Consider the following 25,460-nt stretch of genomic DNA (forward strand, 5'->3'; position numbering starts at 1 on the left):
TTTGTAATACTGAAAAACAATATTAGTGCCTACATAATAGATTAAAGCAATTACACTATTATTATTTTAGGACACTGTAAATTTCTAGTACTGATGTATTTTTGTTACCAAATGGCATTTATAAAATAATAATGATGCTGAAATATATATGAATCATGTAAAGTATGTCATGCCAGGGAGCCAGCTAAGTTGGTCATTGATAATTTAAAATTCTTCCTTGTTCTGCTTAAATAAGGGCCGAAGCAGTTATATTTTCACAAAAACACAGAAGTTCTTATTTAGTAACTAATAAAAACCTAGTTTTTGTTTACCCTGAATTTTTGGCCAGTACCTCCTAAACCCATTCAGTATTAGTGCTTAGCCTTGGCAACCTTTATTCTTTAAGCCTCACTTAAACCCTAGCCTTGAATAGCACTGACCAAAGCCATGGCATTCTTGTATTCTTCTCTCCTGGCCCAGGTTGGTGTCTGATTTAGAACTGATCAAGCCAGTATCAGAACTTGACTTTTACAAAAATGTATCTTCAACTGGAGGTTTATATTTCTAAAAATTCCCTCCACGAGCATCTCCTTTCTTCTAATAACAAGATGATATATATTTAAATAAAAGCTTCTTTTAAAAGTCTATCTTCTCGTCCCTCTTAGTCTTATAATGAAAACAATGTTTTTCATTTCTGATACCACTTTCCACTTATTCCCCAGATAATAGAATAGACAGTATTGACACAAATGTAAAATGTTGGCTTCATTCACTGCCAGATTCAGTAAATGAAGAAGATTTGAGGCTATAGGGGAGAAATCCTTAGAATTTAGAAAAGCTACCCAACTAAATTAATTAAAAATGTCATTTTTTAACTCAAGTTGACTCCACTATAAATCTGTTCTTTAAAACAAAACATGTAATTGCCCTGCAAAGTAGATTAGAAATCCACACTTTTTCCTTGTAGGGGGGAAAAAAAAGCAAAAAAATAAACACTTTTATCAACATCCTCTGATAAACATTCCAAAGAGTCATTTGCGTGAAAGTATTTACTGTACCTAAGATGTCACACAGCCTCCCCAGCTGCATGTTCTGCTTTGTGTTGAAGTCGTCAATATTTTGTCGCACAGGCTGGGAATATCCTAAAAGACAAACAGGGTGTCAAAACACAGAAAGAGCAAGTCAGTATGGCAAAATGGCACACTAGGATTTCCAAGTGTCACAGTCCACATTTCCAGGAAAGAATTTTCTCTGCAGCATCCTGCAGACACAGTCTAACTCCTGAGACTGAGATCCTTGCTTCTCAGGGGATTAAGCATTATTCTGGAAGATGTGCTAAGCAGCATATTCTGCAAGAGAAGAGTTCATATTTTTCAACACCAGCAAAATCACCGGGAATCAAGATCAGAAAAACATGAGGAAAATTTCTGATGTTTAACGTGAAGGTTCAAAACAACATTGAAGAAAATTATTGCTCAGGGTTTAAAACAAAAACAAAAACAAAACTATGTTGGCTCTTTTAACTTGTGCTTTCTGTGGAGCATTTTGAAGATGTGTCCCCAAAATCATTCTAAACTGACACACAGATTTCAGAGACACCTCTTGCTGTCAGGAATATGTGTTTAAGTAATTCTGAATACTTAAGAAATATACTTCTGCTCACTGGGTCAAAAGAAATTTGAACCTTTTAAAGGGCAATAAAGGGTAATGCAGTTACTTTGTCAGTACTAATAAAAGTCCTGTGGCTGGCCTTCATGTTCACTGGAAACAGAGCAGGAGAAAATTGCGTATGGATTACCGTTGTCCAAAAATCTTTCACAAAAGATACAATGGCGGCAACACTTTGTGCTGGCATTTCAGGGGTTAAAAAAATAAGTGGCTCAAAACATGAACTTAAAAGGCGTGCGTACTCACAGGCAGGTATAATTGCTTATATGAAATTCAGCAACTGTAGGTGCAACTTTTTTTTTTTTTTTTTAAGTAAAATTGCTTTTCACATTTTGAAGAGATGCTTCAATGCCTCCTTGTGGTTAGTGAGCCCAAACACATGTTTCAAGTGAAGCTGCTATAGATAAAGTGATTTTAAATATTGCATCTTTGAGATGTGACACAGATTTCCTTTTCAGCATAAGGAAAACTATAGCAATTCAGGCAACAGGGCTTCAGATCAAATGCACTCTGATAATTGGCTCTTTGCTTTGATGTCAGTGTTTAAACACCAGACAATGTCTGGAAATTAAATGAGTTTACAATTCATCTTAAAGTCTCCCGTTTGCTTTATGCAGATGAACTTAAGAACTAAAGAGGCAGAAGGACAAATTAGGTGACTTATTTTTGAAAAATTATTAATTTCTGAAGTAGTTTCGGGAACTTCATTCCACATATGAAAGTTAATACAGACTGCTGCAAACAATGCTGTCTTGATGTGTGATCGTTTTAACTTATTGTAGGATTTTGCATATTGTATAATTCTGTTGATATTCAGATAACTGTTTAGGAAGATTATTGTGAGTAACTCCTATATCAAAACTATAAGAAGGCAGGAAAAATGCCTAAAGGATAAAGTATGAGTAAGAAAAGTGCCTGAGAGCATTCCATGAATGCATTTCCTTTCAGAAGTAAAGATAAAAGGCAGTATGAGATGTCTCATTAAGATGATGTCCAATTTAAAATATAAAGGATGTCTGATCACTTTGTTGCCGCGCGTGCAGCATGTGAGTGAGTAAGTCTGTGTTGCAATCAAGAGCTGGAGGTCAGTTTTCCAACAAATGACTTGGTACCTCTGTTACCATTGATCAGAATGCATAATAAAATGTCTATGAAAAATTATGATAGAACCGGTTACCAATACACCTGTTTCAAAGAACTGAAAGCAATCTCAGAACGTTGTTATAGAGGATCATATGAAGTAACAGATATGAAGACATTTTGTAAATGCTGTGTAAACATAAGGTATTTTGATGTTATGGGGGATAGACATACTTCCAAAGCCTATAACAACGGCAACAACAAATCCTGTGACAAGCAAGAGACCATTCTACATGGACAAGATACAATGTAATGACTGTTGCCATCCCCAGAGCAGAAGTTGGGAGTCAATTTTTTTTTAAGTCAGATTTATAATTACATCTTTAAAAAAACTAAAAAAAAATTTTTTTTTATGTTTATTTTTGAAGGAGAGAAAGAGACAGAGTGTGAGTGGGGGAGGGGCAGAGAGAGACACACAGGATCTGAAGCAGGCCCCAGGCTCTGAGCTGTCAGCACAGAGCCCGACGTGGGGCTCGAACTCACAAACTGCGAGATCATGACCTGAGCTGAAGTTGGACGCTCAACTGACTGAGCCACCCAGGCACCCCGTTTTTATCAACGTTTTTTTTTTTTTTTTTTTTATTATTTATTTTTGGGACAGAGAGAGACAGAGCATGAACGGGGGAGGGGCAGAGAGAGAGGGAGACACAGAATCGGAAACAGGCTCCAGGCTCCGAGCCATCAGCCCAGAGCCTGACGCGGGGCTCGAACTCACGGACCGCGAGATCGTGACCTGGCTGAAGTCGGGCGCTTAACCGACTGCGCCATCCAGGCGCCCCATACACCCCGTTTTTAAAAAAAATTTTATGTTTATTTTTGAGAGAGAGAGAGAGAGAGAGAGCGGGAGAGGAGCAGAGAGAGAGCACAACACAGAATCTGAAGCAGGCTCCAGGCTCTGAGATGTTAGCACAGAGCCCAAAGTGGGGCTCAAACTTATGAACTGCCAAATCATGGCCTGAGCCAAAGTCAGATGCTCAACTGATTGAGCCACCCAGGCACCCCTATCCTTATGTCTTGTACACCCACAGAGTACATGTGTTGACCCCTGGGTGAAAAACCCTCATTGATGCTGATAGTGCATATATTAAATACAATAGTGACTTAACCAGTGGCTATCAGCAAGGATGCTGTGGCGTTGGGGAGCTCAGCAGACCTGCTTGGAGGTGATGAAACATGACACTTGAGAATATAATCTACAGAGACATGGTACTTCAAAGGTCACTGGGGGAGCCTTGAGACACCATCTACTTTAAGTGTCTTGCCTCTTGTCCAAGATCATATATACTTGCACATTACTATACAGTTTGGACAGGACATATTTAGGTCTTGCAGAAATGTGGTTGCATAAAAGAAGAAAGAAGGCAACACTCATCAGGTGTGAGCAGAGATCTCCAGAAGGGATAAAGTCTTTGCCTCTTCTCTCACTTTTATTTCTAATTGTTGCTGCAGGCAGAAAATGGCCCTCCAGAGATGTCCGTGTCCTCATCCCTGGAACCTGTGAATACGTTAGGTTACATGGCAAAGGGGAAATCAAGTTGCAAATGGAATTAAGCTTGCTAATCAGCTGACCTTGAAATAAGGGGATTGCCCTGGATTATTTGGTTAGATCCAATGTAATCACAAAAATTCTTAAAAGTAGAAGAGGGAAACAGGAGAGGAGAGAGTCAGAGAAGGTGTGACCATAGAAGAAAGGCACAGAGAGATGCTTGTTGCTGGTGTTAAAGACGGAAGAAGGAGGCCAACGGCTCTCTTCATTCACTCCTTTGTGGGTAGCTTCTAGAAGCTGGAAAGGGGAAGGAAACAGATTCTCCCATAGAGCCTCTAGAATGGAACACATCCTACCAATACCTTGATTTAGCCCCTCTCGGACTTCTGAACAAAGAATTATTACTTTAAGGGAATACTTTTTTATTGTTTAAGCCACTAAGCTCGTGGGAACTTGTTAGAGAGTGACAGGAAACGAATACGTTGCCTCCCTTTCAACTTTTATAAAATGGGTTCTCTGATCTGGAGAATTTGGGGGAGATCAGAGAATGGTGAGTGGGACCTCTAGCCTTTTCTGGGTCCTCATCAGCGCAGGAGGCAACAGCACTGGCATAACGGGGAACTCTCTCTTCCTTATCACTTTAGAGAGGGACCCAGCCTCCTTCCTTATGGCCATCCTCTTTGACAGAGTGTTCCGTCATTTCTCAAAATGTTATGCCTCTGCTTCACTCCAGAGGAGGATACCTGAGAGACACCTCTTTGAAGTTACCCGACTACTTTTGGTCTATTGAGCCAAGGATGCTCATCAATGGTTCCTGGCCATCAGCCCTCCACCTTCACCCCTTCATTTGTCTCCTCTCCCTTCCCTATCCCCACTCCCGCACAAACTATCAGATGATGCTAATGGCCTCTTTGCACCCAGGGAACTGGCTCTGCTGGAGTTGGCCTTTCTTCCACAGAAACCACAGAAACCCATGAGTGAGGCCGTGCTCAGTGACTGTGCCTCCTTGGGACCGGTGTGTGCCTCTGACAGGCCTCTACTGTTACATTAGAGCACATACTCTTGAACAGCCTGCTTATCACCCTGTGGTTGACTCCTAGTTCCTTTTGTCTCCAAGTCATATTCCTTCCAGGGTCCCCGAGGCAGAGAAGGGGTTAGCAATGGACTTCTAGTTACCAAGTCGTCATTTATCTAATCACCCTGGCCTGAGATGGTAGTCAGCCGTGCCTCAATTTGATGGACTGGAGCAGAAGTTCTCAACCTTTTCCCCATTTTGAAACACGTGCTGTGTGATGTTCACATGCATCACACACTCCTACAGGCATATATCAGGTGACAACAGCAATAGCGATAACTCCATCCCTTTCTCTTCCATTCAAGAAAGCATACTTGGATGCGAGCTGAGCAAAAGTGACATTGTTATAGAGGTAGTCCTGAATTACTCCAATTCATAAAGAAAAGTTAACATCCAGCTTTGGTAGTCTAACTGTAAAAATTTCAGGGAACATGTGACATATGTCACAATCAATTATCCATTAGCAGACTGCAGTCATCCAGAGAAATGTGATCTAGACATTATGGTTATACCCAGGTTTTAATTACTTGTGCAAGTGTGAGAGCACAAGCTACTGAGATAAGAGATTAACGTACAGTGAGAGCCTAGCTGGTTATTTATGTATGTATGTAGTATATCCAGTGCCAGATTGATGAAAATAAAACTGAGCATTGTCTTGGGGGGACCGCTAAGGGGGATTAGGTAATTTTGTGATGGTGACATAGAAAACATAGGAGGTGCTTAAATATTTGTTGAGTGTCGAAAACATTCTCAAACTAACCTGGCCAGATGGATTCTGTGTGGTTCTGAAAGTCTCCTGTTTAAAAGAGTGAAGACTTTCTCTTGTTCGAACTTTTTATCAATGGCTTTATCAGTGGAGGGCCAGCATTGCATGCAGCTAAAGCCAATGATGTCCAAAGCCTGGTCTAGCGACCATGGAAGGTCTTGAGACCCTTTCAGTGGTTCTGGAAGGTCAAAACTATTTTCCAAATAATACTAAGATGATGGTTACCTTGTTCAGTCTTGTCCTCTCACAAAATACAAAAAAAGTATTGATACAATTTCAAATTCCACATTGTAACTCACATAAAAATTACCATTCACTGTTGAGTTTTGGTATAAAATCAAAGCAGAATATACACAATTATCTGAAAAGGCTATAAAACATATAAAATAGTCTTCCCTTTTCCGAATACTTATCTGCGTAGGGCCAGATTTTCTTCATATGCTTCAGTCAAAACAACATATTGCAACAGATGAATACAGAAATAGATATGAGAATCCAACTATGTTCTATTAAGAGATTTGCAAACTTGTTAACTAGTGCAACTCTTCTCATTGAGTTTTTTTGTTTGGGAAAATAAAGGCTTTGTTTAACAAAATTATGTTATTTAGGTTACATTGGTGATGGATTTCTTATTGTTACTTGAAAGTAAATTAAATATTTTTAAATATTCTCAGTCTTGGTTTCTAGTGTGGTATTGATGTGTATAACCTATGTAACCAGTGCTTTTTAGGGCTCTCAATACTTGTTACGAGTGTAAGTTTGAGGGCTGCTGAGCAAACATTTTAATATTTTTTTCATGAGAATGAAGGCAATGGCAAAGAGTATAGTTTTGTCTTAGTATATACAAGACTCTTTTCAGAGCATATCCTAATAGTACTCCGTTTCATGAAAAGCTCATGAGCTAGTGTTACTGACTGACACTCAGTTCAATGCTGTTTCTGTACTTCACGTACAACATCAGATAGCTCAAGGCCAACTGTGTGATTTAATATTACAGGGTCATGGGGCCAACTCTGGTCCAACCAATGAATGAGTGTTGATTTGGATTAGTTGGATGAATACAATGTGTTTTCATTTTAATTCAGGCTGTAAAGGAATTTTGAAAGTCGAAGTGTACTTTGTTCCTGATCTCAAACGCTGTGTGTATTTTGGCGAACTGCTATCTGGGAGATCTCGGCAGTACACCTGTGTCAAGCACCTACTGTAGCAATACCATAGCTGAACTGTGGTTCCCAGAACTACCTGCCAAAATATACATTGAAGACCATGAAGATTTGATTGAAAGTCCTAATTTCCTAGCCCTGAGGTGAAAGGAGCAGAGCCTATCATGTCTTTGAGGTGTCCACTCAAAAAAAAAAAAAAACCTCAAGAAACTAGAAGGACGCCAGTGTGCTTGGAGGCATAGTAAAAATGTGATTTCAGCTATAATGCTCTTAGCTGTGGTCCTCTACCCTGCCCCTGTTCACAAAAGGAAGTGACCCCTAGTTCTTATCTTTCGATAGAAGGGAGTGGAGTTAGGGATCTACTGTCTCATGACAATTTGGGGTAGGGTCAGTTGTACACAAAAGTAAGTTCTATCTTTTAGGCTTCCATGACAGTGCAGATCAGCAGAAAGATGTTGTTTTTTCACGAGACTCACAAAAACAGAATCCACAACTTTATGGAAGGGGAGTATCTCGGAGACCACGAATTGTGTTTGCTCCAAGGATACATTGCTGAAGTGATTCACAGAGAAGAAAAAACGAAGCTGAACTATATAGATTCCTTTTAGCCATTAAATCACTTGGCGATGAAATAAAAGATTACATAGAGAAAAGAGAAAAATCCCACCTCAATAATTCCCTATTTTTCTTTTAAAGGAGGGAGAGAAGTGAGAGAGGAAAATCATCACGGGGGGGTTTACTTGGCTGGAGGTGCCTCATACCTGCTCACGGCATCAGAGCTGCAGACGTGGCACATCTCATTTAATGTCAATAGATTTTAAAATGCCACTGAGTTTAAGTGTAGCACCAAATGATACACTGTAATAAAGGAGCACAGGGGTTAAATTAAAAGTGGAGGAAGTAACTCAGCCAAAGAAACTGGAAGCAGAATTAGTTTGTAGGTTTTATTTAGACCTCTGATTTTTCTAGAGGAATTAGGATTCTTTGTTGCAGTTCTTTCTCATTTGACAGATAGATTTTGCTTAAAATAGACCCTAGTATTCTATTCCTGCTATAAACCATAGTAGATTATTTTGTTATATTATTGTATTTCATTGTATTTCATTAATAAAAATGATAAAAATATCTAATATCCAATTAAGAGATTAGCCTATATACTATGGAAAGACTGAGGTGTTGTGTTTTTTTTTTATCATCTTAGGAAATTACAAGGCTGATCAGTTTCTTCGGACAGTTAACCAACAGCATCCCACCTCTCCTGTCTGTTAAAAATAGCTAAAACTTTTTGTTACATCTAGGAATACTACTCAAAGTATAGAACAGTCAATTAAGTTTTATTATTTATGTATTTATTTAAGATTATTTATTTATTTATTTATTTATTTATTTGAGAGAGAGAAAGAGAGAGTGAATGCGAGAGGGAGAGGGACAGAGTGGCAGGGAGAGACAGAATCTTGAGCAGGCTCCATGCCCAACTCAGGGCTTCATGTCACCACCACGAGATCATGATCTGAGCCGAAATCAAGAGTCGGATGCTTAACCGACTGAGCCACCCAGGTGCCCCTATTTATTTACTTATTTTTAAAGATTTTATTTTTAAGTAATCTCTACACCCAATGTGGGCCTCGAACTCATGAGTCCGAGATCAAGAGTTGCATATTCTTCCAACTGAGACTGCTAAGCACCCCTCAATCAAATTTCTTAGCTCCTCCTTTCAAAGGGGTTACTCTGCAATATGTAATTATCTTAATGTTCATATTATCAAGCCACAGACTTGAAAATACTTGATAAATATTTTGTGGTCAAAAACATTACTGAAAGGCCGGCCTTCATGTGATCACTGGTTTGGAGAATGCAATTATTCTTGTGGGTGCAAAACTGCATAAACAACCAAATGCTTATAACTGCAATGTACTGTACAGTGATCAGCTACTAATATTTAATTTTGAGGGTTCAAACAAGTTAGTGCAACCCCAAGTGGCTAGCAACACGGTGTAATTATTTCTAGGGCTAACACTACACCAGAATTGATTGCAAATTTCCTATGGAAAGAGCAAAAGGGGACAAGGCTGTAACTTGTGTTAAATGCCTACCTGAATCTTATATGCCTACCAACTGATTTTGACTAGTGATTCCCTCCCAACTCTGAAAACAAAATTACTACATTGACTAGATTTGGTAGAGGGGCATGTGTTTAGAGAAAAATGGTCTTCACTTTTATTTACTTTTGTTTTCATGAACTGTATAGGTAAGTCCTTGGAGCAGGAGACAAAGTGGCCATGTTGCAACTAGCTAAAATCTTCAAGTATTCACAGGGAAAGTGGGGTTCACAAAAAGGTACACCATAATCATTCTAAACCTTCTAAAGAAAGGTTTGAGAATTACATCTGTGGAATAAGTTCAAAGTGACAGGTTAACGTTATTTAAACTTAACTTAATAGCCACAGGTCATTTTATACAACCTAAAGCATTAAATGTAGAAACAAATACTATTTGATCAGAGCCCAAGTATTCTTCTCATGTGAAAGTGTGTGATTGGGCTTTTTAAACGCTTAGTTGAAAAAAATATATGTGATTGTTCTTATCTCTCAGAAGATGCATGATTAGCATTTTTTTTTTAAATGGGTTATTGGGGCGCCTGGATGGCTCAGCCGGTTAAGCATCGGACTCTTGATTTCGGCTCAGGTCATGGTCTCATGGTTCGTGGACTCAGGCCCCACACTGGGCTCTATGCTGACAGCATGGAGCCTGCTTGGGTTTCTCTCTCCCTCTCTCTCTGCTCCTCCCCTGCTTGCACTCTGTCTTTCATAAATAAATAAATAAATAAACATTATTCTATTTTTTGACATTTTATTTATTTTTGATAGACAGAGAGAGAGAAAGCACGTATGGGGAGGGGCAGAGAGAGAGGGAGACACAGAATCTGAAGCAGGCTCCAGGCTCTGAGCTGCCAGCACAGAGTCTGATGCAGGGCTTGAACTCACCAACTGCAAGATCATGCCCTGAGCTGAAAGCTGGATGCTTAATCGACTCAGCCACCAAGGAGCCCCAATAAATAAACTTTTTTTTTTTTATTTTTTTTTTTAACTTTTATTTGTTTTTGAGACAGAGAGAGACAGAGCATGAACGGGGGAGGGGCAGAGAGAGAGGGAGACACAGAATCGGAAACAGGCTCCAGGCTCTGAGCCATCAGCCCAGACGCGGGGCTCGAACTCACGGACCGCGAGATCGTGACCTGAGCCGAAGTCGGACGCTTAACCGACTGAGCCACCCAGGCGCCCCATAAATAAACTTTAAAATGGGTTATTCTGTTTGGTGCTTCAGCTCAGGTCATGATCTCGTGGCTCATGAGTTCAAGCCCCATATTGGGCTCTGTGCTGACAGCTCATGGAGTCTGCTTCGGATTCTGTGTCTCCCTCTCTCTCTGTCCCCTCCCACCCCTTCCATGCTCTGTCTCCGTCTCTCCCTCTCTCTCAAAAATAAATAAAAACATTCAAAAAAAAGTTTTAAAAAATGGGTTATGTTGTTAACAAACAAAAATTACTATAATAGGAAAGACTTTCAGATTTATTATGTGTTTATTTAAACTGAGAATATGTCTTCTAGAAGAAAACTAGTTTTTTATTTTATTTTTTTTTTACACTTATTTATTTTTGAGAGCGAAAGAGACAGAGCGTGAGCAGGGGAGGGGCAGAGAGAGAGGGAGACACAGAATCTGAAGCAGCTCCAGGCTCTGAGCTGTCAGCACAGAGCCTGACACGGGGCTCGAACCCACAAATTGGGAGATCATGACCTGAGCTGAAGTCGCTGTAGTTTCAGGCACCCTGAAAGCTAGTTTTAATATCATATCTAAAATAATGCAATTCAAGTTTTTGACTAGGTTATTTTCTACCTAATCTATATGCAGCAAACCGTTTTGGAGTTTTAAAATGTTTGCATTTAAAATTATTTTTTATTACCCAGTTTAGATTATTGCTCATTATTTTCAAAATTTTACCTCTTTGGATGAAGGCTCTTTTCTATCAGACTTCTCTGCAGGGCTGATTGCATCGGGGTTTTGAAGGGTCAGAGGTGGAGGGAAGGAGTTTGTGGAAATCGTGACTGTAATACCTTCATGCTATCAACATTGCAAAGTAGGCGGCTTGTTCTATTTCTCGGGGTTTTTTAAAGTGTATTTATTTATTTCGAGAGAGAGAGAGAGGGAGAGCACATGTGTGCGAGCTGGGGAGGGCATAGAGAGAAGGGGACAGGGAATCCTAAGCAGGCTGTGTGCCGTCAGCACAGAGCCCCATGTGGGGCTTGGTCCCACAAACCATGAGATCATGACCTGAACAGAAAGCAGGAATCACATGCTCAACCAACTGAGCCATCCACGTGCCCTTATTTCTGGTTTTGAATAAAACAGAAAACACAACAAAATTTCCCACGTAATATCAGGTCAGGTCCACAATTGCAGAAGCGAAAGGCTCTTGCACCTTATTCCAAGGACTGAAGTCTGTTAATTGTGTCTGCAATTAGCCTCTCTGGTTGTAATCAGTTACAAGTGCAATTTCTGAGTGTGAACTAATTTTGTGTGCAAAACTAGTCCCACCAAAACAAAAGCCCAAGTTGGAATGAAATTCAGATCTGTTTTACCTCACTTACATCCTGAGGAGGAACTAATTTCTTCTGCGAGCCATAAAAAGACCCAAACTAAAAGACTGTGCAACTGAAGTACCTTCTTAACTTTTCTGGGAGTGCTTAGATGTAAGTACTCTAGATTCTAGGAAAGTTTGCATTACTTTATTACTACTAATATTTCACTAAGTTAAAAGATAATTATATTTATATAATAAAAAAAAATTTTTTTTTTGCTTTTTGTATTACTGTTAAAATGTGTTAAATGCTCTATACTGTACATAGGTACACAAACACATATACTCACACAGGAGCACAAATAAATTACAACCTAGAATTCTACTACAATAGATTACTTAATGCATCGCTCTACTTAAAAGGCCTTAACAAAGAGCCAGTAGTATATAAGATGCAGATGTGATGAGTTTTGCTGTTTGTCAAAACTCCCAAGTCCGCTTAGGACATTTGGCCTCACCCAGGAAATTTTTAACACACCAGGTAGGTTAAAAAGCAAAACAAAACAAAAATAAGGAGGCAGACCACCCCACACCTTTGACAGCAGTTCATGTTTTAAAGGAACTTCCCGTGCAGATTTCTGAGATTCCCAATGTCATTTTGGCATACCTATTTTACCACTGTGGTGCAGACAACAGCTTTTAAGTTCCCCAATTCATAAATGTAATTAAATAATTACATTAGTGCTAATTAACATGAAACTGCAGATTATTTAAGCGCAAAAAACACTATTCAACTTCTTAATTATTCTTGTTCACACAGCATTTCCTTTTGCTCAGGCGCCCTAGGTGCAAATAAAGCATCCCATCTGCTCGTAATTAGAACTAAATAATTTCAGAGAATGTAGCTTATCATTTTGACTGCACATTTGATTAAAAACAGTGTACAAGCAATATCCTGGCTTATTGGCGTAACAGCAACAACACACGCAAGCCTGTGTTCTTCTATCATTAAAGAAGATCGAAAACATTATCTGTTATTTCAGGGGGAAAAAATACAACTTTTTAGTTCATTTCATACAGATGAAAGCGAATTACAGCAAATCACCTCTCCACTGAATAGCAGCCCCCACATAATGACTTTATTTGCTTAATCCCCAAATTAAACGCCGTTTCGAGCGAGGGCCCTGTGTTATTACTCTCATCATGTCGAGAACATTTTCCTGCCGAGACCAATTTGAATAAAACAAGGGGCCTTCCTTGAACTCAATCAAGGAGCCATAATGTGGTGGGTAATAGAGGTTGCTGATAGATTTGCAGGCAAAAGTGTTATACCTAATGATGGGATATGGATAATAGTCCTCCTGGAGGTCCTGATGCGATTCCAGTTGGCTGCCAGATGCTAAAAATCAAGAAGAGCATTGATCAGTGACAGGAAGCTGTAGTGGATTCATCTAGTCAAACTTCAGCTGTTTTTCCACTGTACAGTTAAGCCAGGCATAAATTATATTAATTGATTTAATTACATACTTAAAACATCTTCCCCAATTAATTTAATTAGGTGGCTACATGATGCTACTGGCAGGGGAAGATTAGAGGCAGCACACTTAATTAACAGAATATGAATGAAAAAAAGAGAAAGCAAACATAAATGAAATTGTGAGCACTAATTAAAAGGCTGTCTGCAAACTTAAATACTTTCTGACAAAGTGGTGACAGCAATGTAGACAAGAGAGGATTTTTTTTTTCCTAGCAAATTAAAGTGCCAGAAGGTATATATAGGGAGAAAAGGTAGTACAGTTAAAACATTGATTTTCTGACAGAACTACCATGGTCAAAGTGAAGGGACTTTTCTTCTATAGAAAAAAATGCAATAGATTTTACAGGTGCAAAAGCCAGATTCCTGGTTAGGGCTAAAATATGATGTACAAACACACGTAGGGTTTGTGCATCATTCACGGGGAGGAGCGGAAGGCGAGAGAGAGGCTGAGGGGGAGGGTAGTTGGAGAGAGAAAGGGAAGATGAAGAGACAACTTACTGCAATCGCTCAAGCAAGAAATGTTTAGAAAAAGAGGTCTGCCTTAACAGCTGGCAGCCTTGTGTACCTTGGCTCGAATACGGAAATTCTCCAGGTGTCTTTCACGTGATTCCTGCAGGATCTTCTTCACTCGGGTCTTATGGCAATGTAAGAGCCACGCGATGGCAATCACACCTGAAGCCCACTTCTGCTGGCGATAAATGAAGAAAATTTGTCTCGCTTTGAAGCATTTCCATGTGGCTTGGATCTTGATGGCAGCCTCTGATTTTCCATCTTGGCCCTTGTACCTTTGGCCCGGAAGATTTAACATCATTTGGATGTGAACTGGGTTCTCTACCAGTGAGAGAAAGTCATATCTGGTAAGTTTATTCTTCAGCTCAAACTCTGGAAGGAAGGCTACCAAATTGTTTCCTTTTATTTTAACTTCTGGTATTGCATAGTCCCTGAGAAACTTCTCGATGTGTTCCAAGAGAGAAAAAATACTTCCCCAGGATAAATTAAAATGTTCCTTGAATGCTGAGAAGTCCGGGGCTGTCCTGTCTATGACACCATTAGAAATAGAGAAGTCGTACTCCCATGGTGATTGCACAGCTCTAGAAGGTATTGTGACTTTCATGGCCTGTAGAAGGAAAGCGTCACCAGAGATGAAATATAATTGTGACCTTTTCAAATGAGTTGTCAAGACACACACTGTCACATCATCATTCATTACTCAATGCTAGGAAGAGATGGATCCTAGTTTTGACTTACAAACATGTCATAATAGGAAAGTCTGGCCAGGATTTTTCATGAAACTCATCAACAGAAGAATATCTTAGAGGTTACTCAAAGCTATTAAATTTTTTGGGACACCTGGGTGGCTCAGTCGGTTAAGCATCTGACTTTGGCTCAGGTCATGATCTCGCGGTTTGTGAGTTTGAGCCCCGCGTCGGGCTCTGTGCTGACAGCTCAGAGCCTGGAGCCTGCTTCAGATTCTGTGTCTTCCTCTCTCTCTGCCCCTCCCCTACTCATTCTCTCTCTCTCTCTCTCTGTCTCTCAAAAAAATAAACATTAACTTTTTTTTAAAGCTATTAAGTTTTTTATACAAGTGTTACAAAATTGTTTAAGGAAACCGATCATATAAAAGTTATGCATTTAGTTTACTTTGATATGGTCAGCCAACCCATAGTCTCTGCGATTCACATTTTGTACACATTCATGAGTGGAATCATATTCCTGCTTTCTTGTTCGTCTGTTATCCACCAGTCCTGAAAAGCAGGGTGGAATCTTTCTTTGCAGTCTTGACTATAACTTCAAATGTGTGCATCAAGCTGTCCTGCCTCTTCTGACTTTCTAACGGGTCATCACTTTCCAACATTTACAGTTCTTTTGCCACCTTCTGTTAGGATCCAGGAGGGTTTTTTTTTTTTTTTTTTTTTTTTTACAAGGAGTGTTATGCTGTGTGTGTTCACCCTTGCCACTCTCTAGGTTTCTCTTGACATTTGTTCTTTTCTACTTAAATCTCGTATCTTCTTAGGAACATACCTGGAGTTGTCCCCAGGTAGAGAGAATCTGAAATCTCATAACAAAACTAAGGAAGACTTTGGTTTTTCATTTTGCTCCCATCTGTACTGATTGAAATTTTAAGTCATGTAAACATACTACATTTACTTCTGAATGTCAAGAGGGTTCTCTAAGAATGGGGTCATGGACAGTTTTTTTCCTTATACTTTTCTGCATGAAAAAACTGAATAGATGTGATTGAAAATAAAATCCGAAGAGGTTTGGGTGACAACAGTGATATATGTCACACGTATCCCTCAAAAAAATAAAGAAAAGGAAATTTTGGTTGTGTCTGTGTCCAGTGTGAAATCACTATATTTCATCATTGAAACCTGTTGCATTAGAAAAACAGACACTCTGCCCTATGGTCTAAATGTTCCTAATGGTCTGGGAGGGGGAAGAGTGGGCATAGATATTTCAGGCTCTGCCTTCTCCTCTGTAAGCCAGGTATCAACTTACTGTGCTGATTGCTTCTTGCTTAGGGATTTAAGGAATAGATTGTCTTCAATATGTCACCATTTACCAATCTTTACCAAATTGTAGGATTATATTGTTCTCTGCATTTTGAAGAGTTTTTAGAAAACTCAAAGAAAAAAAAAAAGACCCGAGTAATTAATCAATAACCATTATGTCACAGCACTGTGTTGAGTATAACTGTTAGATTGTTCATGCTTTGTCTCTACTAAACAAATGTTAATTGGTATCAATTAACAAAGTCAAGGCAGAAAGCTATCTAAAAGAAGCCAAGAGATCATTTATAGTAGTAGCACAATAAACAAACACAATTTTTTTTTAAATAAAAGAAACACTTCAAATTCTTTTTCTTTTCTCAGGCAGTGGAATAATTAGACTGCCACCTCAGGTAAAAATGCTGAAAAGCAAGTGTTAAGTCCAAGAGGAGGGATTTCCTTGAACTTTAGAGGCAGACTTTAAATTTTTTTTTAAGTTTATTTATTTATTTTGAGAGAGACAGAGACAGCACTAGTGGGGGAGGGGTAGAGAAAGTGGAAGACAGAATCCCAAGCAGGCTCTGCGATGTCAGCCGAGAGCCCTACACGGGGCTCGAACCCACAAAACCACGAGATCACGACCTGAGCCGAGACCTGAGCCAAAAGCAAGAGTCGGACGCTTAACCGACTGAGCCACCCAGGCGCCCCTAGAGGCAGACTTTAAATGGCAGTGAACTTTTTGCACACTTTTAACTTAAGAGTTGTGACAGGCATAGGAATGATGGAAAAAGTCTTCTAGCCAAGACCCTAGCCCTTTCTGATCTTCTCAAGGCATCAAGAGAGAATGTAAACTGTTTGGTGGGTAGAAACGAATTCTTGGATGGGCAAGAGAGAGTTGGAGAAGTAATGCCTTGTGTAGCAGACATCAGCGCTGGCAGGAGAAGTCATGGCAAGTGGCACAGGTTCCAACAGAAATGGCCTGTGGGTACGTTTCTGCCTTCCTTCAAGAATGGGTTCTAATAGTGGGAAGGTTAGAGTCAAGAGAAGAATGGCCATGCTTCATCAGTGACCAATAGACACGGACAGTCATCACAGATGGAAGTGTCTGCAGCTGGCTGGTCCTGCCAGTCACACTTTTGATCCTGTTAACGAGACCCTGAGGCTTCTAGAGGAAATGCAGCTATGGACGGGACAATTGCTCAAGAACCTGGTTTCCTGGGAAATATTAAACCCTTTTTGAAATTCCTTGTCTTTACAGAGACTCATGTGGAATTGGGACCATCGATGAAAATGGAGCAACCTTGGGAGAAGATTCTGAAAGAAGAGGACTCCAGTCTCTCTCAGGCAGTGCCTTCAAATGGTGTAGGTGTGGGGCGTGTATGTACGTCAGCAAATGAGTTTCAGACCTTTTGAAAGAATAGCCCTGGTTTGGGAATGGGGTTACAGAATTGAACAGTGGCTGTTTGAGAACAAAGGGATTATACCTCCCTACCTTCTTGGATGATATTCCAGTAAAGACCTGTTCTCCAAGGAAACACACTCTTGGACATCAAATAGACCACTCAGGCACGGGGAAGCTATGGGTTTGGAGTCAGCTAAAGCATAACTGTAGTACATCTGTCACAGAGAATGCCACACTTGGGAGCACTTCACACTTAGAGCTGGAAAAGACATGTCTCTCAAGAGGAAGGCTTCCCAAATTAAAGCAGTGCATCAGCATTGTGGGATCCATTGAGCAGGTAAAGACAAAGCTGCTTCACAGCCTGCTAGGAATAAGAGCCCTGATTAAAGGTCATGCCAGCCTTCAGATTCCGGTTTCTTCTGCTATTTTTCCTTTACTATTTATCTCCATGAACTTGTCTGCAATTATCTGTCACCGACCTTCTTTCTCTCCGCCTACCTTCCTTCTTTCTATTCCTTCCTTCTTTTCTTTCCTTCCTCCCACTCTCCCTCCCTTTCTCCCTCCCTTTCTCCCTTTCTCCCTTTTTTTTTTTTTTGTTCTTTTTGTTTTTAAGATATGCTGTACTCCCAACATGATGTTGCTGAATATCAATGTTGTTTTCCTTCTAGTGGAGATGGCTCTCTGTTATGCCATCCGCATGCTCTCCTGGTCCTTCCTGAGCTCCTGGCCACACCTTCACCAGGGCCCAAACCTGTGGCATTGTTAGCATTCTGCTCTAACTAACTGAATCGACTAGCTGGGAAATGCTCTTCATCATCTGCAAAGTGTTACTACTAATTAGGTAATTTTAAGAGTTTCTGGAGCAGTAATTTAGGAAGAACTCTGAATTTAAAACAAACGAACAAACAAACAAACAAAACCCAGGAAGGCAAGACGATGATTACATATGCAGGTAAGCTATAAATGGGAAGCAAAAAAGATAGGCCCAGTATTACCTCCTAAATTTTAGAAATAACTGCCACAATGAAAAACTCTAGGAAAAAAAGGCATGTACTTCTAAGATGAATGTCTTTATGAAAAATGTTCTTTTCACACATGTGGACAGCATGTGGATGCAGGATTAAACCATATCTGAGGATCCCTAAATTAGATATAACCAAGATCTCCTGGTGGTAAATGGTCAAGTATATGGGATAATCCAACATGGATATCATCTTTAGGGAAGGATTTGCCTAGAAGGACAGACTAAAATTGCTTTTGAATCCATAAACTGATGTTCAGTTTCTCCAAAACTCAAACATATCCATGATTAATTAGCTTTGGCAGCGCTGTTGTGTGAAAAAGAATAAATTCTTCCTGCCATTAGGGCTCTATTTGAGTGCTTACATTCAGAGTATGAGTGAAGTGACTCTCAGAGATGGAACTTTCATTCTTTCCTGAAAACCAGGGAGGCCATTGGTCTGGCCTGTTCTTTAATAATTGTTAACAGTCTGAAATGTGTTAAGCTTTGTACAAAACAGATATCAGTACCTCAGATTGTCAGCACTATATATTTGAAAGATATAAATAATATTCAGAGAGAGTAGCTGACCTAATCAGGATTTAGGGATTCAGCATAATTACAGTCCTGAATTTTAGAGCATGAAGGCCTTGCCTTTTTTGTTTGTTTGTTTGTTTGTTTATAGGCTATTATGGGCTCGGAGAAACGAGCCTTGGCCCTACAGTCTGACTCACCTAGGTTCGAGTCCAAGCTCTGCCGCTGTCTGCCACACATTCCTGGGCAAGTTACCATCTGCTATGGATTGAATGTTTGTGTCTCCATAACATTTGTATGTTGAAGCCCAGTTCTTGGTGTGATGGTGTTTGGAGGTGGGGCCTCTAAAAAATAATTAGGTCATGAAGGTGGAGGCTTCATGATGAGATTAATGCCCTTATAAGAAGAGAGACAAGACAGATGATTTCTCTGTCATGTGAAAATATAGGAAGAAGGTGGCTGTTTGCAGAGCAGGAAGAGGGCCCTCAACACAACCTAACCCTACTGGCACCCTAATCTTGCACTTCCAGCCTCCAGAACTTGGAGAAATAAATGTTTGTTGTGTAAGCCCCCCACCTTATGTCATTTTGTTACGGTGGTCCAAGCTACGACAACATCCTCTCTGAATTTAAATGTTTCACATCTCTAAAAATGATAGATCCCTACAGAGTTGCTGTGAAGATCATAATATGTGTAAAGAGCCTTTCACAGTGTCTTACCTCCAGTCATGTTTAGGTTATTAGTGTGGATGAGGAAACAGGCTCAGAGAGGTTAGGTGATTTGCCCAAGATCACATAACTAGTCACCTTTCCCTTCCCCCATACCATCCATGCCCAAAGCCCTAACTGTCCAGAACGTCCTGTAAGACCCCTTACCAAGCTGTGCTCTCCTTGTTCAACCTTCCTTTTACTACCTCCTTCATCAGAGCTGACCTGGTCTGGACCTGCTATTTCTTTCTTGTTTGGAAAGTGGCCTGTTCAACTAACCCCTATGAACATGCTAATGAACCATGGCATGGAAGAAAAGTGAGGGATTTGAAGTGAGAAGACATAGGATCTAGGCTGTTACCACGTTACTACATGGCCTTGGGAAGTCACCTCTCCTGTGGGCTGTTTCCATTAGGGGATCATTCAAGGTGCTTCTGATTTTGATACCCTAAGTGTCTCTGACTTAAAGTGATTTTGACACCCTAGGTCTCTCTGACCTATTAATTGGTATGTGTTGTTTAATAAACTCCTGGAGTTAGCAGAGCCAGCAAATTGAAGATATATCTTCAATTGAGTCATTTCATGTACTATAAGAAAGACCTAGGGATTTTTTCCCCTCTATTTTTTAAATAGGAAGCTCTTTCTAGAAATTTACAAACCAGTAGAGGAAGAGCTGTTTACACCAACTATACGTACAGGTGGTCACGGGGAGAGAACCCCAAAGAGTGATATTCCAGTATTTCAGGGTCTGCAAATCCCCCAAACAGTTCTCAGTTCGTAAGACCTAGAAACTGCATTTAAGCTATAACTGTCAATTAAAAATGAGAGTCAGAGTCCCTAAGCTTTATAAAGAGGATAAAAGGCAAAAACAGAGAATTCACTGAGCAGAGACATACAAAGGGAGAGAATTGTGTGTAAAGGCCGCTCGGATGAGTGGCAATTTTCTAGGGCTAATTTCTGCAATCGCTTTGAAAGATATATTTATTCAAACGAGTCTTCCTGAACTCTGAAACACTTTCTGAGGAGAAAAAAATGTTCCTGTGGAACAAAAACACTCAATGGATCAAATTCTGGTTGAAGATCAAACAGAACAAAATCAGGAAGACTTTTTTAAAATAGACGGTGTATATGTCAAATGTGAACTTTCCTTTTCTAGAGACCCATCTCACTTTACTCTGCATTGATTTCATTTTTTCTGCTACCTTTCTAATATTTTCTGAGAGCATGTGACATAGATAAGGACCACTGAGGACAATTATGACTGATGGTTGGAACCTGCCAGGGATATGTACAGGGAACCTGGCAGAAGGGGAATGGAAAGAAGCCTGTGTTCCTATATTCCTGAGAAAAGAACCATCATCATCTTCTCTATGGGTAAAGGAATAAGAGTGAGCCTCCCAAAGGACCTGTGTTATCACCAAAGTAAAGCTTGACATTATAGTTTTCTTGGGAAAAATGTGTACATAGCAAGTCTGGTGATCCCAGATGTCTAAAAGATACTTGCAAAATTCTTATAACACCCCACCTTTTCACATTTGCTAAACCTACATATGTATTCCACTTTATTTTCATTCATAGCACTCATCACTGCCTGACATTATATTAAATATCTGCCTTCCTCACCAGAATATAAGTCCCAAGAGGGCAAAGACTTGGTTTGTTTTGTTCACTGCTGTATCCCCAGTGCCTAGTACACTTCCTGGCACATGGTAAAAGGTGAACAAAGATTAGTGGAAGGAAGGAAGGAAGGAAGGAAGGAAGGAAGGAAGGAAGGAGTGAATAGTACAATTTAAATTCATAGCCGCTTGGGCTGGATTTACAGCACAAAACTGTTCTGTGATCATACAAGTTATTTGCAAACTCACAGCTTGAGTTTTGAAACACCAGCAGACCACTTGGATCTGAAAATGTCCATACCCTTGACCAAGAAATGGTCAAGTAGCTTATGGGTTGCCTGGGTGGCTTAGCTGGTTAAGTGTTCAACTCTTGATTTTGGCTCAGGTCATGATGTCAGGGCCATGAGATTGAGCCCCATGTTGGGCTCTATGCTATGCGTGGAGCCTGCTTAAGATTCTGTCTCTCCCTCTCCCTCTACCCTTCCCACTCACGTGCTCTTGCTTCCTCTTTCTCTAAAAAAAGTAGCTTAAATAGTACAAAGATTTATGTACAAATATGAAAAATGTTCATGGCAGTTTGATTTATAACAGGAAATTTTTAATTGCTTATTAATAACTAAAATAATTATTATAATTAAAATAATTATTATATTAATGATTATAATATAAAATATAAAATACATATATAAAATAATATATATTTTATATAATAATATATAAATAAAATATAAAATAATTATAATTATTATAATATAATTATTATTATATTATATTATTATAATAATATAAATAATGACATTTATAATTTAATATCTAACAATTGGATAATAGCTAAGAAAATTATGGTATATCTTTAAGACAGAATATTATGTAGCCATTAAAAACATTTTATAAAGACTTTTAAGTCATATGTATAAAAGCTTATGATAAATTGTTGGGAGAAAAGAGATAGAGCACAGTTGAATATACTGTATGATACCAATAGTGGGCCAAGCCAAAAATTTAAATAATGCCAAAGGGTTATGGTATTACAGGAAATTTTTTTTTTTTGGATACTTTGGCATTTTTTCCCTCCTTTCTGAACTTCCCAAATTTTCTGTGAATGATCAGATCACACTCTCATGAGTGAAAAAGATAAAGTAAAAAAATTAAGATTATTTTGTGGCTTACTGATAACCTAACATTTTTTTCTGGTTCATATAAGTAAAATTGCTAGTCACATGCAATAGCAATGTACATTTAGGTGATGTCATGAAGAGAGGTAAAGACAATTTGTCATTTACTTCTTACAAGAAAAAAATTGTTTTGCACATAAAGCTGTATAATTTTAATTCACTTTGAAAGTTTCATGCCAAAAATGCATTAAGTGAGGGTGGCAGTTTCTAATGAATCAGACAAAATGGAAATTGTTTTAAAAGATGCCACAGTTTTTGTTTCTGTTTTTGTAATCTTCTTCCTTTCCTTCCTTTAAGAATGTAAATTAAATGAGGTTTCAGGAGGGAAAGTGAATCTAAAAGAGGAAAGAACAGTTCTAGACTTCTTTCTGAATCTCATCTTGTATCTCCAGGCTACAGGGCTCTCTAATTCTTGCCAAAGTATGACCTGCCCTCTCTTTAACCCTTTAGGGCAAGACAAGAAAGGAGACAGGTTTGTGCTGGGCACAAAACCCACCAGGGAGGCACGCCGCACTCTTCAAGAAGTAGGCTTATTTGGGGGAGCCTGGGTGGCTCAGTCAGTTAAGCATCCAACTTCCGCTCAGGACATGATCTCACAGTCGGTAAGTTCAGGCCCTGTGTCGGCTTCTGTGCTGACAGCTCAGAGCCTGGGTCCTGCTTCAGATTCTGTGTGTGTGTGTCTCTCTCTCTACTGCCCCTCCCCTGCTCATGCTCTGTCTCTCTCTCTCTCTCTCAAAAACTAAATTAAAAAACATAAAAAAATTTAAATAAAAAAAAGAAGTAGACGTATTTGGAAAAATGTCTATTCATGTCCTCTGCCAGTTTTTAATTGGATTATTTGTGTTTTTTGGGGTGTTGAGTTGTATAAGTTCTTTATATGTTTTGCATATTAACCCCTTATTGGATATATCATTTGCAAATATTTTATCCCATTCAATAGGTTGCCTTTTTTGTTTTGTTGATGGTTTCCTTTGCTGTGCAGAAGCTTTTTATTTTGTTGTAGTCACAAGAGTTTAATTTTGTTTTTGTTCCCCTTGCCAGAGGAGACCTATATCTAGAAAAATGTTTCCACAGCCAGTGTCAAATAAATTACTACCTAGGTTTTCTTCTAGAAGACATCCAGATAGCCAGCAGACATATGAAAAGATGCTCAGCATCACTAATTATCAGGGAAATGCAAATCAAAACCACAATGAGATATCACCTCACACCTGTCAGAATGACTAAAATTAAAAAAAAAAAAACATAAGAAATAACAGTGTTGGCAAGGATGTGGAGAAAAAGGAACCCTCTTGCACTGTTGGTGGGAATGCAAATTGGTAGAGCCACTGTGGAAAACGGTATGGAATTTCCTCAAAAATATTAAAAATAGAATTACCATATGATACTGTGTATTCACCCAAAGAAATGAATGGAATATTCATACACACAATGGAATATTCATATTCACACACAATGGAATATTACTTAACCATAAGAAAGAATCTTGCCATTTGCAATGATGTGTACAGATCTAGAGGGTGTAATGTTAAACAGAGAAAGACAAATACCATATAATTTCACTCATATATGCAATTTAAGAAACAAATGAACCAACGAAGAAAAGAGACAAAAAAACCCCACCAGACTCTTAAATATACAGAACTGATGGTTATTAGAGGGGAGGTTTGTGGGGGGATGGGTGAAATAGATGAAGGGGATTAAAAGTACCCATGTGATGAGCACTGGGTAATGGATACACTGGTTGAATCACTATATTGTATGCCTGAAACTAACTTAACACTGTATGTTAATTACACTTCAATAAAAATAAAAAAAGAAGTAGGCTTATTTCTTTTAGTAGATAGGGCACATTAAACCTAAAGCTGCTCCTAGATACCCCCCCCCCCCACCGCTGGTTTTCAGAGTATATATTTTTAAACTTGAAACACTTTGTTCAGAAACCATATAATCTGATGCTAAACGGGTACACACTTAACACAGCTGCTGTGGTGTGCGAGGCCTGGAGCCCCACCTATTGGGCACTTCGGCCTCTCTCCTTTTCCTGGGGGTCTTGGATTGAGTGTTATGGGGATATGGAAGTTCTGTAGAAAATGAATCTGGTCTAATCCCTTCCTTATACAGATGGGGGAAGTGAGACTAGATGGGGTGGTGTCACTGTAACACATGTTGCCTGATTAAAATAGTTCAGCTGACTCACCTGTAAAATAATCACAATTTTTTAACATAAGGATCAAGGGCATATGTTGGAGAGATACTAAAGAGAGTAATAATGTAACAACAGGACCCCAAAATTGACATTAAAAGGTTATCCCCCAAACCTATTCTTTCTATATCAGAGGTGATTTTACAGCAGAGGTATGACTTATGAAATAGGATTTTCCTTTCCTTTTTCTTCTTTAATTTGGAAAAAGTTTTGAAAATACAGAAAAGTACAGAGAATAAAATAAAAAACTACCATGGGCAGTTGTTAATCTTTTGTCTTCTTTGCTTTGTGTATAACATATACTGTTATCTATCTATCCATGGCTCATAAACAAGAAAGCAAGCTACAAAAGTCCAGTAGCTTAAACTGGGGGAATCTCCATGCGGATGATTTAGATAACATTAGATAATACAGAATACATATAATATATATGATATATATATGTATGTATATATATATGAAACAAAGAAGACAAGAATATATATAAACATTGTATGTTTTAAGAGTATATTTTAAATATTTATAATTATTATTATAAAATTCAGATATGCTTAAATTGTTTATATATTTATATACATATGGAAATTTAAAAAATCAACACATAAAGTACAGTTGAAATCCTCTCTGTATTCCTTTTTAGCTCATTCCTCTCCTTTCCCCATTTCCGGAAGCAAACACACTCATGAATTTAATCTGGACCCTTGTGTCCAATAAATACATTTGTTTGCTTCTTTTACCCACAAAGTAGATTTTTCATTATCAAAATATTAGTTGAAATTAATTGGATCTTAACATAGCTGTTAGCATGCCTGCCTTGAGATAATAAATTGATGTTTTGCTGAGGGAGGCAATTTTAGCAACTTTAAGCCTTTAACTAGATCCCTGAAAATAAAGACCTCAGATTTCTTGAAATAACTACAAACTCTTCCACTGTTTATTATCT

The 25,460-nt window shown here is 38.9% G+C and overlaps 1 protein-coding gene across 10 annotated transcripts in view; it reads right to left on the reverse strand.

Moving 5' to 3' along the window:
- IQCH (IQ motif containing H) overlaps positions 1–25,460 on the reverse strand; it is a 210,637-nt gene that overhangs the window by 85,846 nt on the left and 99,331 nt on the right. For 9 of the 10 annotated variants that reach the window (XR_006203496.1, XM_042941622.1, XM_042941625.1 and 6 more), the window contains 3 exons: positions 13,954–14,505; positions 13,184–13,250; positions 1,038–1,121 (listed from right to left, as the gene is read on the reverse strand). Coding sequence is in view for 9 of the 10 variants with exons in the window: in XM_042941622.1 (XP_042797556.1) it covers positions 1,038–1,121; positions 13,184–13,250; positions 13,954–14,505 (703 nt within the window). In the remaining variant the exon portion in view is untranslated. Of the gene's footprint in view, positions 1–1,037; positions 1,122–13,183; positions 13,251–13,953; positions 14,506–25,460 lie in introns of those variants that run through there. The other variant, XM_042941630.1, reaches the window with a different exon arrangement.

The sequence above is a fragment of the Panthera leo genome, chromosome B3, assembly GCF_018350215.1.
Source record: "Panthera leo isolate Ple1 chromosome B3, P.leo_Ple1_pat1.1, whole genome shotgun sequence".
Taxonomy (NCBI): domain Eukaryota; kingdom Metazoa; phylum Chordata; class Mammalia; order Carnivora; family Felidae; genus Panthera; species Panthera leo.